This window comes from Meles meles, chromosome 6 (assembly GCF_922984935.1).
Source record: "Meles meles chromosome 6, mMelMel3.1 paternal haplotype, whole genome shotgun sequence".
NCBI lineage: Eukaryota > Metazoa > Chordata > Mammalia > Carnivora > Mustelidae > Meles > Meles meles.
Genome location: NC_060071.1, coordinates 55,817,554 through 55,831,150, shown reverse-complemented (window position 1 = coordinate 55,831,150; position 13,597 = coordinate 55,817,554). Strand labels below are relative to the sequence as shown.

General features: G+C 34.4%; 1 protein-coding gene across 1 annotated transcript; it reads right to left on the bottom strand.

Moving 5' to 3' along the window:
- Positions 1-204: 204 nt before the first annotated feature.
- On the bottom strand, positions 205-1,143 carry LOC123944284 (olfactory receptor 4K13-like). The gene has a single exon (XM_046009237.1). The coding sequence runs from the start codon at positions 1,141-1,143 to the stop codon at positions 205-207; it is 939 nt and encodes a 312-aa protein (XP_045865193.1).
- Between the last annotated feature and the right edge of the window lie 12,454 nt (positions 1,144-13,597).

Genomic DNA, 13,597 nt, shown 5'->3' with positions numbered 1-13,597 from the left:
TATAAGAATAGGATTATATTGAATAGTTTGTATTTGGATGCATGATTCAGGATATTTTATTGCATATATACACTTGTGTAGGGAAGGATTACCATTTCTCAAAAATGTGACTTATGGTTGATACACAATTAAATACCTCAGTATCTTTGGATGATGATGGTAATAACAACAATGATGATGACTTTGATGATTGTAATGTTTCAGTTAAAAGGTTGATCTGGAACTCACTTGCTTGATCTTTATTTTTCTTACTGCTTTCCTCATGTCTTTATTCCTGAATGTGTAGATGATTGGATTTAAAAGGGGAGTGAAAATTGTGTAAAACACAGAAAGGATCTTATCTATGGACACCCTGTTGAATGGCCATATATAGATAAAGATGCAAGGACCAAAGAACAGTACTACCACTGTAATGTGGGCTGAAAGAGTGGATAAAGCCTTGGAAGACCCGTTGGAGGAGCGATGCCGGACAGTAATCAGAATGATGCTATAGGAGATGAACAGAAAGATGAAACAGAACAAAGAAAGTAATCCACTAAATGCAATGACTAATAATTCCAAGATATAAGTGTCAGTACAAGCAAGTCTGATGACCTGAGGCAGATCACAAAAAAAGCTATCCACAACATTGGGGCCACAGAATGGTAAAGTCACTGTGAACACCATTTGGCTCATAGTGTGCACAAAACCAGTGGTCCAGGACAGAAGTGCAAGTCCTATGCAAACACGGTGGCTCATGATAGTTTTGTAATGGAGGGGTTTGCAAATGGCAATGAATCTATCAATTGCCATGGCTACAAGCAACATCATCTCACTTCCACCTAAAAGGTGAAGGAAGAACATCTGGGCCATGCAGCCTTCATAGGAGATAGCCTTATATTCACTAATTAGGTCACAGATCATTTTAGGAGTAGCAAAGGAGGCCAGGGACATATCAATAAAGGAGAGGTTGGCCAGTAAGAAGTACATGGGAGAGTGTAAGTGGGGATCAAGTTTTACCACAAAGATAATGATGAGGTTGCCTAACACAATGGCTATGTAGATAATGGAAAAAAACAAGAAAAAACAAATCCGTAACTCACGAAACTCTACGAGGCCCAACAAAATAAACTCAGACACCATGGAGTGATTTTGTTTCTCCATTTGTTTGGCTGTTTGCATATGTTACCTAAAACAAAATCAAAATAGATTAAAATCAGTGAATTAAAGTTGAGAGATGAAATATATATATACACTTTGCTCCCTAAAATCCACTGAAATGTGCAAAAAGAATCAAAAGTTTTGAACAACATTGAATCCAAAATTAAAAAAAAAAAAGAATAGACAGAATGTCTTAGCAAAAGTTATGAGGAATTTCTGCCATAAACTCAGACATTTGAAGAAAATTATGGTCGGCACTACTTAGCTCATATTTGCACTAATCGTGAGAAAAGTGAGTAACTGAGTTGGTGAAAGAATTCAGAAGTTCTTCGCCACCTTTTTCAAGGATAAGGTATAGATTTATTGGTGATCCATGGGCAAAGAGGAGGACGCTTCCATCTTGAAATCTATTTCTGCACTGCCTATCAGTGAAGATGATGCCAAAGTGATTTCCTAACTGAAAAACAGGACCAAGAAAAATGAAAGTAGATGGAATATAAAACATGGCAAGTCTCAGAGTCAGTTTTGTAGTGGCTGCTGAAAATCAGATGATCAGTCATAATAAACACTGAGTTTTAGACAGTTGAATCTAGGGTTGGCCAAATTGAGGTGGCTTCTCATTTTCTTTTTCCATAAAGTGGAGAAAAGATTCAGATGTTTGGGTCTTCTCCCATGGGCTTTGACTTTACCTCCAAGCCTATATGAAGTTAGTAGATAAGAAGGTACGGTTCTCAGTAATGGCATAAAAGGATGCTTGCTGCTAGCTTCCTACTGCCTCACTTAAGTTACATTCTTTGTCAAGTGGCTAAACATCCTAATGGATTTGGTATAACATCCATATTATTTGTAAGAGAGTATGATTATAGAGTTCTGATAAACAAAGGAGGATCTGTAGGGAACAGATCCATGTCCTTCTAGATGTGGAATGATATCTATTTAAGCATGAATGATGCCAGCCAGAAATTTTGAAGCAAAATATCAAAGAAGATAAGACAGATATCCAAGAAGAGATAGTAGTAACAGAACAAATTTTTTGAGACTTAAAAAAAATGTGACACCTAAAAAAAATGAATTGGAAAAAAAAAAAAGTTTATATCTGAAGACTTCATTTATAGAAATAGACACAAAATAGTTTTAAAATATTTTGAAATGTAAGAATTTGGAAAAGTACAAGAATAAAATAACTGAGATATTCATACTATTATTTAGAGTAAATAAATATTTGTATTTTCATCATTTTGCTTCACAGATTTAAATAAAACAAAAACTACAGGCATAAGTTTATTTCACTTAACATCTTACTATTTTGGGTGTGGCTTATAAAAAGGAATAGATGATATCCTATCATAACCAAATTCTGAGAAAAAAATTATTTTTACTGAAGAATTGCTATTATAAAATTGGTACAACCATCAGTTTGTTTTCTGTATTTGTAAGTTGGATTCTGCTTTTTGTTTCTTTCTTCATTTGATTTGTTTTTTTTTGTTTGTTTGTTTTTGTTTTTGTTTTAGATTCCATATATAAAAGAACACACTAATGGTTGCCAGAAGGGATAGGGGTGGGAGGATGAGCAAAATGGGTGAAGGTGAGTAGGAGCACAGGATTCCAGTTTTGGAATGAATAAGTCATGGGAAAACAAAAGGTAAAATTCAGGGCCTATAGTCAATGGTATCGTAATAGGGTTGAATGGTGAAAGATGGTAGCTACACTTGAGGTGAGCAGAGTATGACATATAGATTTGTGGAATCACTGTGTTGAATACCTGAAACTAATATACTGTTGTGTTTCAAGGATACTCCAATTAAAAAAAAAGTGCACTTTTTTTACTTTGCATAATACTCTCTAGCTCTCTCGATGTCATTGCAAATGGCAATATTTCATTCATTTTGAGGGCTGAGTAATATTCCATTGCATACATACACCATTTCCTCTTTATCTCTTCATCAGTCAGTGGACATTTGGGCTCTCCATAATTGGTTTATGTTGATAATGCTGGTATAAACATTGGGGTGCATGTACGCCTTTGAATTCAAATTTTTGCATCCTTTGGGTAAATACCTTGTAGTACAATCACTGGATCCTATCATATGTCTATTTTTAACCTTTTGAGGATCTTCCATACTGTTTTCCACAGTGGCTGAACCAGCTTGCATTCCTACCAACAGTATAGGAGGGTTCCCTTTTCTCCACATCACTCATGTTTAGGGAAATACATATCAAAACTACAATGAGATTATCTCCTCACACCTGCCAGAATGGCTAAAACTAACAACATGAGAAACAAAAAATTGTGGCATGGCATTATATTTTGATTTCACTTTGCAACATTTTAAAAAAGAACCCTCAATTCTGTGATTTATAGTATAAGTTTTCAAGGGAAATGGTCAAATACTTATTGTACTATTGGCTTTAATAAGTAATGTTTGGAAATCTCCTCCAAAGCCTGTCATTAATAGAATGATTTAAAATGGAAATCTATATGTGCTTATATGGAAAAATCTGTAAGATATGTTATTAAATTTTAAAATGTCATTATATTAAAAATTTTAAATAGATTATTATCACATTTTATGAAAAATTATGCACCCATATACAAATTCCAGAGAAATCTCAGAGAAACATAGATTCATTGAAGTATCAAGAGTGCTTAGCTCTGGTCTATTAGCTTCTAGGGTTAATGCAGATTCTAATTTTTATAAGTCAGGTTCTATAAAATTTAATGAAGTTGAATTAGATTCTAGATAAATAATCAATGCTCCCCAAAATGTAGTTGGTATTTAGCTAGGGACTTCAAATCAGAAAGTCATTTATGTTACATATAGCTGTAAAGAAACTTACAAAATAATCTGTAAATAACTTGCAACTTGGGATAGTAACAGTAACTAGTAATAGATAGTAATATGCTGGTTTATCATCTACTCCCTAAAACATTTAGAGTTGCAGCAGCACTAAAGGTGATAGTATGGATTTGGCAATCTATTACAGACAGTCAGATTGGAAATACATTCTGTGTCATATATCCACTTGTGACAAAGCAACTCACCAAAAAATGCTAGATGTCTTCTGTCCCCTTTTCCCACCAGCCCTTCCAAAAGTGTCCTCTGAGAATTTCCAGGACAATTCTTGAAAACAACAATGAGAGAGACAAATCTTCTGATTTTAAAATGTGTTACAAAGCTAGAGTAATGAAATGATACTTTACCTTACTAAGAATAGATAGAATAATAAACAGATGTAAAAAACCCAAGACTTTAGTTAAAGAGTCCTATATTAAAAATACTGTTTAGGATAAAGTTGTAGTTACTTGGGAATAAATAAGCTGGTGAGCTACACAGTCATAAATAAAAATGAATTTAAATACTTAAGTATATAAATAATAGTTCAAACAATAAATAATAGAAATAAATAAGTGAATATCATGCTTTGTTATATTTTATAATATGGCTTAGGATCATGACAAAGGCAGAAACCGCAGAATTTAAGGTTTTAATAGATTTTATTCAGTGAAGATGAGCACGGTCTCTATTACCTCAAAAACATATTCAAAATTCTAAGAGGCAAAAGCTGAACTGGAGAAAAATAGCCAAATATACATGTCCTTAATATAAAATTTTTATACATTGATATGGAAAATTTCAAGAGACCTATATAAAAATAAGCCAAGCTAAAATACAAAATGTTTAAGAAAATATATAAACAATGGTTGAATATATAGAAAAGAGTTTAATTTCAGTAAAATATACTTTGAGGTCACATACATCAAAGTGTTTTAGTGTTTTATTTTGGGTGTATAATTATATATCTGGTATGTATTTTTCTATATTTCTTGATTTATCACAAATATTATGTATTAAACATGTTCTACATTTGAAATTGGAAATTTTTTAAGTAAATAATTTATTTAACGAAATGGAAACAGAAAAATCTTTAACTTTTCTTCTCCATACCTTATTCTTGCTTTAGGAGTTGTGACTGAAAATCATTGAGACTCAGGAATTTTTCACATGTCCCCACTTCTTCCATGTTCCTTTTGTGTGTCCCCATTCTAATGAAGGAGAACTCCCTTTTGAAAACACAGAAACAACATGAGAAATTTGTCAATTAATGACCCTGGGAAAACCTTGCATCTTATAAATGAATTCCCTCAGCAATTAAAAGCCATACATTTGGCAAGCTAGATTGTTCAGAATCGCTCATTAGTGTGTAGATCTTCCCCATAAAGAAGCGACAGAAAACTGAATGGGAAGAAATCAGAGAGGGAGATAAATCATGAGAGACTCTGGACTCCCGGAAACAAACTGAGGATTACAGAAGGAAGGGGGGTAGGGAGGATAGGGTAACTGGGTGATGGATACCAAGGAGGGCACGTGTGGTGATAAGTCCTGGGTGTTATATGCAACTAATTAATTGTTGAACACTATGTTAAAAACTAATGCTGTACTATACATTGGCTAATTGAACATTAAAAAAAGAAAGAGATACAGAAAGAATGCATTATCAACCAAACAATATAACTATGTTTCTGTGAGCAGACACAGACATATAAACTGAGTGTCTCTTTAAAATGTGGACAACTTTGAATTTTCCAAAGTCCAGAGTAAGAAGAATTTAGAAACATGAGATAAATAGAAAACTTCTTATAAAATCTTGATGGTCACAAAAATCTCTTTTATTAATCTTATCATCTGAATAAAGGTAAAGAGAAGAGTACCATTTAATGGAAATAACTGGTTCCTAAGGGTCACATCTCTCTAATACCTTCTAATTTTCTTCTATAATTAGTTCCTTTTGGATTTGTAAGCTTTGTTGATACTGCATTGTGCCAGAATACTTCATGTTTAAAATGAAAGCAATTTGCCTTTCTTTATTTGATCTCTTTCTTGTGAAGCAATGACTGACTAGTTTCTTCTTTCTCACATTGCATTGCCTGTGGTTATGATGCCAATAAATGGCCTATGACCTATACAACCAACTACTTTATCTAATTATGCTATTATTTCAGTGAACAACTTGGTCAGCAATATCTAAAACTACGTTTTTTTTTTTTTTTTGTCATCTCTGAATTGGTTACTTCACCCATTGATTACTTCATACATTTGTAGTTCAGACACTAAAGAAAATAATATATTTATTAATGGGGTTTATGTATTATTTCCAGAACTGTTATAGTCATTCTTGTATATTTCCTATGGGCATAATCACACATTTGTCTTAGATATACTGTGGAGTAGAATTATTAGATCATGGGGTAGGCATATCTTTTAAAAAGTGCCAGAGAGTTGCAATGTGGCTGTACTTCTTTACACTCCCTCTTGCAGTGTAGAGTTCAGGTTATTCTACATTCTTACAAGATTTTGGTATTATGAAGCCTTTTTAATTTTAACAATTTTTTTTAGATATCTTCATTGTGGCTATTATTTCCCTGATATTTCATGATGTAAGACATCTTTTCATATGGTTATTTGCTTTTTGAATATTTCCAGTTGTGAAGTATCTACTTACCTCTTTGTGTCCAAAACATATGAGTACTTGCCAAGAGAGAGCGGCAAACCGAGAAACACTCTTAACCCTAGAGAACAAACTGATAGTCACCAGAGGAGAGGTGGGTCGGGGATGGGTGAAATAGATCGTGGGGATGAAGGAGTGCACTTGCTGTGAGGAGCAATAGGTGTTGTATGGAAGTGTTGAATCGCCACATTGTATGCCTGAAACAAATATTACACTATTTATCAACTAACTGAAATTTAAATAAAAACTTTAAAAAAAGAAAAGTTGACATACCAGAGAAGACATTTCAAATACGTATTTCCAACAATGATCTTATTTTGAAAATATACCAAAAAATGCAACAATGTAATATTCACAATGTATGGTAGGGTTTCTCAGTCTCGTCATTATTGACTTTTTAGGCTCAGGGATTCTCTTTTGTGGGAGACTGCCTTGAGCACGCTACAATATTTAGGTGTATTCCTGACCTCTATCCATTACATGCTAGTAGTTGTCCCCACGTGGAACACCCCAAAATATCCTCAGATATTACCAAATCCCCCTCAGTTGAGAAGCACTGATATATTCCATTTGAGTAATAATAAGTACAAACATAAATATATAAATATTAAATATAAAATTTAAATATAAAATTTTAAATATAAAATATTTAATGAAAGTTGCAAGAAGAGTTAAGATAACCAAGAGAAAAAAAAACAAGAAAACCATATTCAAAAATACTTAGATGATGGAATTTTAAAGATTCTAAAAACAGATTTTATTAAATAATCAGGAAATTATAGGAAAACATAAACATGACAGAAAAAATAAAAGACATAAAAAAAGTTAAATGGAATTTTAAAATATAGAAATTGAGACATTCCATTGCAAAGGCAAAAGAATATCAACAACAAAAATCCTTAGATAGAAAATAGAAACCATTTAAGCTAAAGCTAAAGCAAAAGCCAAAAAAAGTGTGGAAAAAATGAACAGAATTTCAGTGACCTATAAAAAATATCAAATGATCTATGGTGAGTGCTGTGAAAGTGTGTAAACCTGGCAATTCACAGACCTGTACCCCTGGGGATAAAAATACATTATATATTCATAAAAAATTAAAAAATTGATAAATTAAAAAAAAATCAAATGATCCAATGCATGTGGTACTGGATTCAAAGATAACAGAAAAAAAAATTAAAAATAATGTTTAAAAATAATTCTGATGAAAAGTGCAAATGCACAAAACAAAATTCAGTTTGGATGTGTCAGGAAAAAAGAAAGAAAATCAAGACAATAAATGCTGAAAATGAGCAATTTATAAGGTCTTAAAATTTGTTAAAGGAAAAAAGATACATTATGTACAGAAGAACAAGAAATTAACAATTCTAGACTTCTTTTCCAGAAACTATGCATTCTCTCTTTACAATATGAAATGAAAAAACTCTCTCAAAGTAGAAATCTATACCAAAATTATCTTCCTGAACTTAAAGGTGAAAGAAAAACATTTTGCACAAATAATAGATTATTTCATGGCCATCAGAAATGTTCAACGAAGCTGTAATGACAATTTGCTACATTTATAATATGTACAAATAAAAGTATGACATGACAATATAGTATAGAGATAAGAGGGTAGAGAAGTTCAGTATGTTATATGTGAGATGGTATCATATTATTTAAAGGTACTAGAATGTGATCATTTAGTAAAGTAAATTTAAACAGAGTAAATTTCAGGCAAGTAAATTGGGTGTAGGTAATTGGAAACTAAAACCCTCTCATTTCAAGCATTCAGTCATGTACACATTTATGGAAATTAGAGGAAGATTAAGACAAATCATGTAGAAACCACACAAAACAGATGTGGTACTAAAGCAAGGGATTGGAATGCTGAGATTTTTGTCAGATGCTTTAGGGATTCCTGAGCCAGCTATTGGGGGTAATGAAATAAAATGACATGGAAATATCCAAGCAGAGAAAAAGTGGACATACTTCTCTCTTATTCTCCAAAGTCATTAGTCTGAACACTGAGTACTTAACTCAGTGTCCACAGGAAGAAATCATCTGACGATAATATAAAGCGGATTTCTCTGAAGACAAGGTCCTGCACAGAAACAGCAAATGGATTATACTGAACTCCTTCCAGAAGCCCCATTGGTCTAAAAATGGGAATTCAATGGAACTGACACCTATTCAGCACTAGGATTTGCTAATTCTCATTAGCAAGCCTTCTGGCTCAACTCTAGAACCCAGGAGTTATCTCATATTGCACTACCTTGAGGCATTGACAATGACTGAAGTATTCCAATGTTTTATTTTTTTTATAATTTTATCAAATTTTTATTTTTCTCCTTACAAGTTAGAAAATAATTACAAGAAAGAATAGTAGGAAAGCACTACATCTTTTTCTTCTTTCTATTTAACTGTAATTCTATCAGTAAGAAATTGATAAATCCATGTGTTTGTAGGACATAGTAAAGGACATGCTAGCAATTTTAAGTCTTTTCTATGCTTCACTTTCTTCATTACAATATGTAAATGGAAACATTTATCATAAACCCCATAAAACTTTTATCATAAATGATATATCAAGGCCTTTGGACAAAAACTCATTTGAACTTGTGCAAATTTGTGATAGTAATTACCATCAGAGTACCCATTTATCTGTTCAAGATTATACACTTGTTTTTTTTTAATGTTTTAAAAGAAAAAAATGTTTTAAAATCACAGAACGAAATTAGGTTTGAATGCTTCATGAAAAAAATCACTTCAAGACTTACAATAAATGCTGAAATTGAGCAATTTATAAAATCTTAATATCTGTCAGAGGAGAAAAAGATATATACAGAAGAACAAGATATTGACAACTCTAGACTAGTTTCAGAAACTGTGCCCACTATTTTTAAAATATGAAAAGAAAAAAAAATCCTCAAAGTAGAATTCTTTTTTTTTTAAATATTTTATTTATTTGACAGAGAGAAATCACAACTAGGCAGAGAGGCAGGCAGAGAGAAAGGAGGAAGCAGGCTCCCCGCGGAGCAGAGAGCCCGATGTGGGGCTCGATCCCAGGACCCTGAGATCATGACCTGAGCCGAAGGCAGAGGCTTTAACCCACTGAGCCACCCAGGCACCCCTCAATGTAGAATTCTATACCAAAATTATCTTCTCAAACTTAAAGGTGAAAAAAAGACATTTTTGAGCGAATAACAGATTAAATATTTCATGGCCATCAGAAATGTTAAATGAAGCTTAATGACTACTACAATTATAATATGTACAAATAGAAGTATGACATGGCAATATAGTACAAAGGAGGTTAGAGGGTAGAGAAGTTCAGTATAGGTGAAACGGTATATTATTTTAAAGTATTAGAATGTGAATTTAAAATTGCATAATATAAATTCTAGAAGAACCAAGAAAAAGAAGTGGGACTGGAATGACAGAATAACAGAATGAAAGAAGGAGAAAGGAAGGAGGGGGAAGAATGAAGAAAGGGAGGAGAGGAGGAAAGAATGAACAAAAGAAGAGAAAAAAAGAAAGGAAAAGTAGTTTGTTAAAATAACCATGTATGTCTAATGGCTACTAATCTGGACATATCTCAGGTTTAAACTATTTGGCCCTTTCCTGATCAAATAAAAACATGCTCTTTGGTTATTGACGTAGTTTCCATAATGAAGGCTGTTTTTCTTCATAAATCAGCCACAGTAAATCCTGAAGACAGTCAAACTCTGATGAAGAAGGTAAGGGGAGATCTGCATGATGGACGCTGTCAAGTGCCCCTTACTTCGTATTGCAGAAGCAATTAGGTTCATGGCTCAATGAATGATACCTTTAGATTTGATAGTCACTTAAGCCAGGGAATCTTGCTGTACAGGCTTGTAAATTGGCCATAGGTAATTGGAAACTAAAACCACTCTCATTTCAAGCATTCAGTCACACGCACATTTATGGGAACTTAGAGGAAGATTAAAACAAATCATGTAGAAACCACCCAAGAAAGACATGGTACTGAGGCAGGAGATTGGAATGCTAAGATTTTTGTCAGATGCTTTAGGGATTCCTGAGCCAACTATTGGAGATAATGAAATAAAATGACATGGAAACATCCAAGAAGAGAAAAAGTGGACATACTTCTCTCTTACCCACCAAAGCCATTAGTCTGAATACTGTGGACTTAACTCATTGTTCATAGGAAGATTGTCATCTGACAATTTTAGGCAGATTTCTCTGAAAACAAGATTTCTCTGGAAATCTGAAGGCAGATTTCTCTGCACAGAAACAGCAAATGGATCATACTGGATTGCTTCCAGAAGTCCCAGTGGTCTAAAAATGGGAATTCAATGGAACTGACACCTATTCAGCTCTAGGCTTTGCTAATCCTCTTGTTAGCAAGTCTACTTGCTCAACTCTAGACCCCAGCAGTTACCTCTTATGACTGAAACACCCCAAACTCTAGACCAAAAAGCCCCATCTCATAGCAATGAAATGCCTAGAAGACCACCACCCACCGTGTCCTCTTCTCTGGACATGATCAGGGACTAAAAACACATACTGACCCCCACTTGTGATCACGTACTCCTTGCCTGCTGTCTTGCAGGTACTTTCCTAAACCTCTCCTAGAAAACTCTAGGTGTCCATCTTGCCAGCAAAGAGGTCTGTTGTAAGGCTTGAGCCACCTCACCCAGCTACAGGCACCAGAACTAAATTTTTCCCTCTTTTTTTTCCAAATCCTTGTCTCCAGTTACTGGCTTCTTTTGCCATGAGTTTATCTGGATTTGTTTGGCAAGTTTTGGCAAACCCAGCCAGGAGCTATGCTCTCAATTTGTGAAGCCCCCTCGGGGTTCCCTGGGGCAGAGCATGCCAGTGCTCACCCACTCGTTCCCTGAGTTAAGGACTGTGATACATGGTTCCATAAGAGCCTTACAGAAGCAGCCACCAAGAACACAATGAAAGTTTTATAATATTGGAGGGTCTATCAGTGTGTTTCATGGAGAGAAATTCCTCTGATCAAGAAAGGCACTTGACTGTTACTAATTTACAAAAACAAAACAAAACAAAACAAAAAACTGAAGAAACATTGGATTACAAGGCTGTATCACATTTATTTTTTATTTATTTATTTATTTATTTATTTATTTATTATTATTATTATTTTTTAAAGATTTTATTTATTTATTTGACAGAGAGAGATCACAAGTAGGCAGAGAGGTAGGCAGAGAGAGAGGAGGAAGCAGGCTCCCTGCGGAGCAGAGAGCCTGATGCGGGGCTCGATCCCAGGACCCTGAGATCATGACCTGAGCCGAAGGCAGCGGCTTAATCCACTGAGCCACCCAGGCGCCCCTATTTTTTATTTTTTAAGATTTTACTTATCTATGGAGAGAGAGAGATAAGTCGGGGGAGGGGCAGAGTGAGAGAGAGAACCTCAAGCCAACATCTGAGTGTGGAGCCGGTCAGCAGAGCTCAATCCCACAACCCGAGACCATGACCAGAGCCAGAATCAAGAGGCAAAAATCAAGAGTCAGCCATCAACTGACTGAGCCAGACACCCTGTATCACTTGTCCTATCACTCTTGGAGCAGTGGTCTCACTGAAAATAGAAACAGGCAATTCAAAGTTACTTCAAACTGGAGTGGAGAGGCATGAAGATCTAGCTGGTTGTATTGGGTAAATGTATTTTTTAATTGGATATGGAAGAAAGACAAGGGGATACTCTACAGGAAACATTTCCTGGAACTGGACATGGGGATAAGGAAATGGTGGGACTACAATTCCCCAGATTTCTATCTTTATATCTTCTGTTTTGATAGCTCCAGTTATGTTTACAATAGTGCCAGGCCTAAAGTTAGTATACAGGTAATGGTAGGTATATGTTTATGATTGGTCCTTTTTAATATTCTTTAAGTAAGTTTTCATATTAGTACACTCCCGACCTGATAGTGGTTTTATATTTCCTTGATAAAACATAAAAATTTTGGTAAGTATGCAATGCCAGAAAAAGTTTTCTCTCTTGTAACTCACAGAAAACAATATGACATCTTTAATAATTCCTATCGGTATTTAATCATCAGTTGGGTTTTGTTAGGTCTCCAAATACATTTCTTTATCACCACTCTCTCAATACATATGAGTCTTTTTTTAACATTTTATTTATTTATTTGACAGACAGATCACAAGTAGGTAGAGAGGCAGGCAGAGAGTGAGAGGGAAGCAGGCTCCCCACTGAGTAGGGAGCCTGATGTGGGGCTCGATCCCAGGACCCTGAGATCAGGGCCTGAGCCAAAGGCAGAGGCTTAACACACTGAGCCACCCAGGTGCCCTATATGGCTCTTTTTTAAGTAAAATATTCATATCTGTCATTATTTTAAGGAAATACCATTTTTTTGGAAAGAGCAGCTCTCCAGATTTCAATGTGTCTGACTCAGGTAATGTTCTGAAACACTGTAAAACCGGTAAGTCATAGGGGAAGATTTAACATAGATCAAAACAATATAGAACCATTTCTAGATACGGGCTTTTAATTTCTTTGTTCATAGGTAGAATCAAATGTTGAAAGTCCTTTAGGAACTGAACATTATGACGACATTGGAGAGTTGTAGAAGGCATTATCGGTCTAGTTATCATACAGACACAGCATATTCTCATTATAAGTGTGACAATGTATTATAAGTGTGACAATGACTGAAATTAAACAATTGAGTATACTTTGATATACTTCAAGTGATTTCATTTTCCATCTGCTAAAGAGTTTCCATGTCAAACTTCACGATGTCAATATCATTACTAATAAATATTTGAGAGCATTTGCAATTCATGACAAACAGTGCCTCCTCAGGAAGTGGCTGAATGAAATTTTGCATTTGTTTTCAAAGAAATGTCTTGTTCCTTGTGCTTATAAACCTAATAGACCTTATAGACCTAATACTTCAGTTTATCCCATTGTGGTCAACAAGCAGACAAATAAAAGTCAGCTAAG

Coding starts and splice junctions, on each gene's coding strand:
- LOC123944284 (XM_046009237.1), bottom strand. CDS start 1,143: ATGGAGAAACAAAATCACTCCATGGTGTCTGAGTTTATTTTGTTGGGC.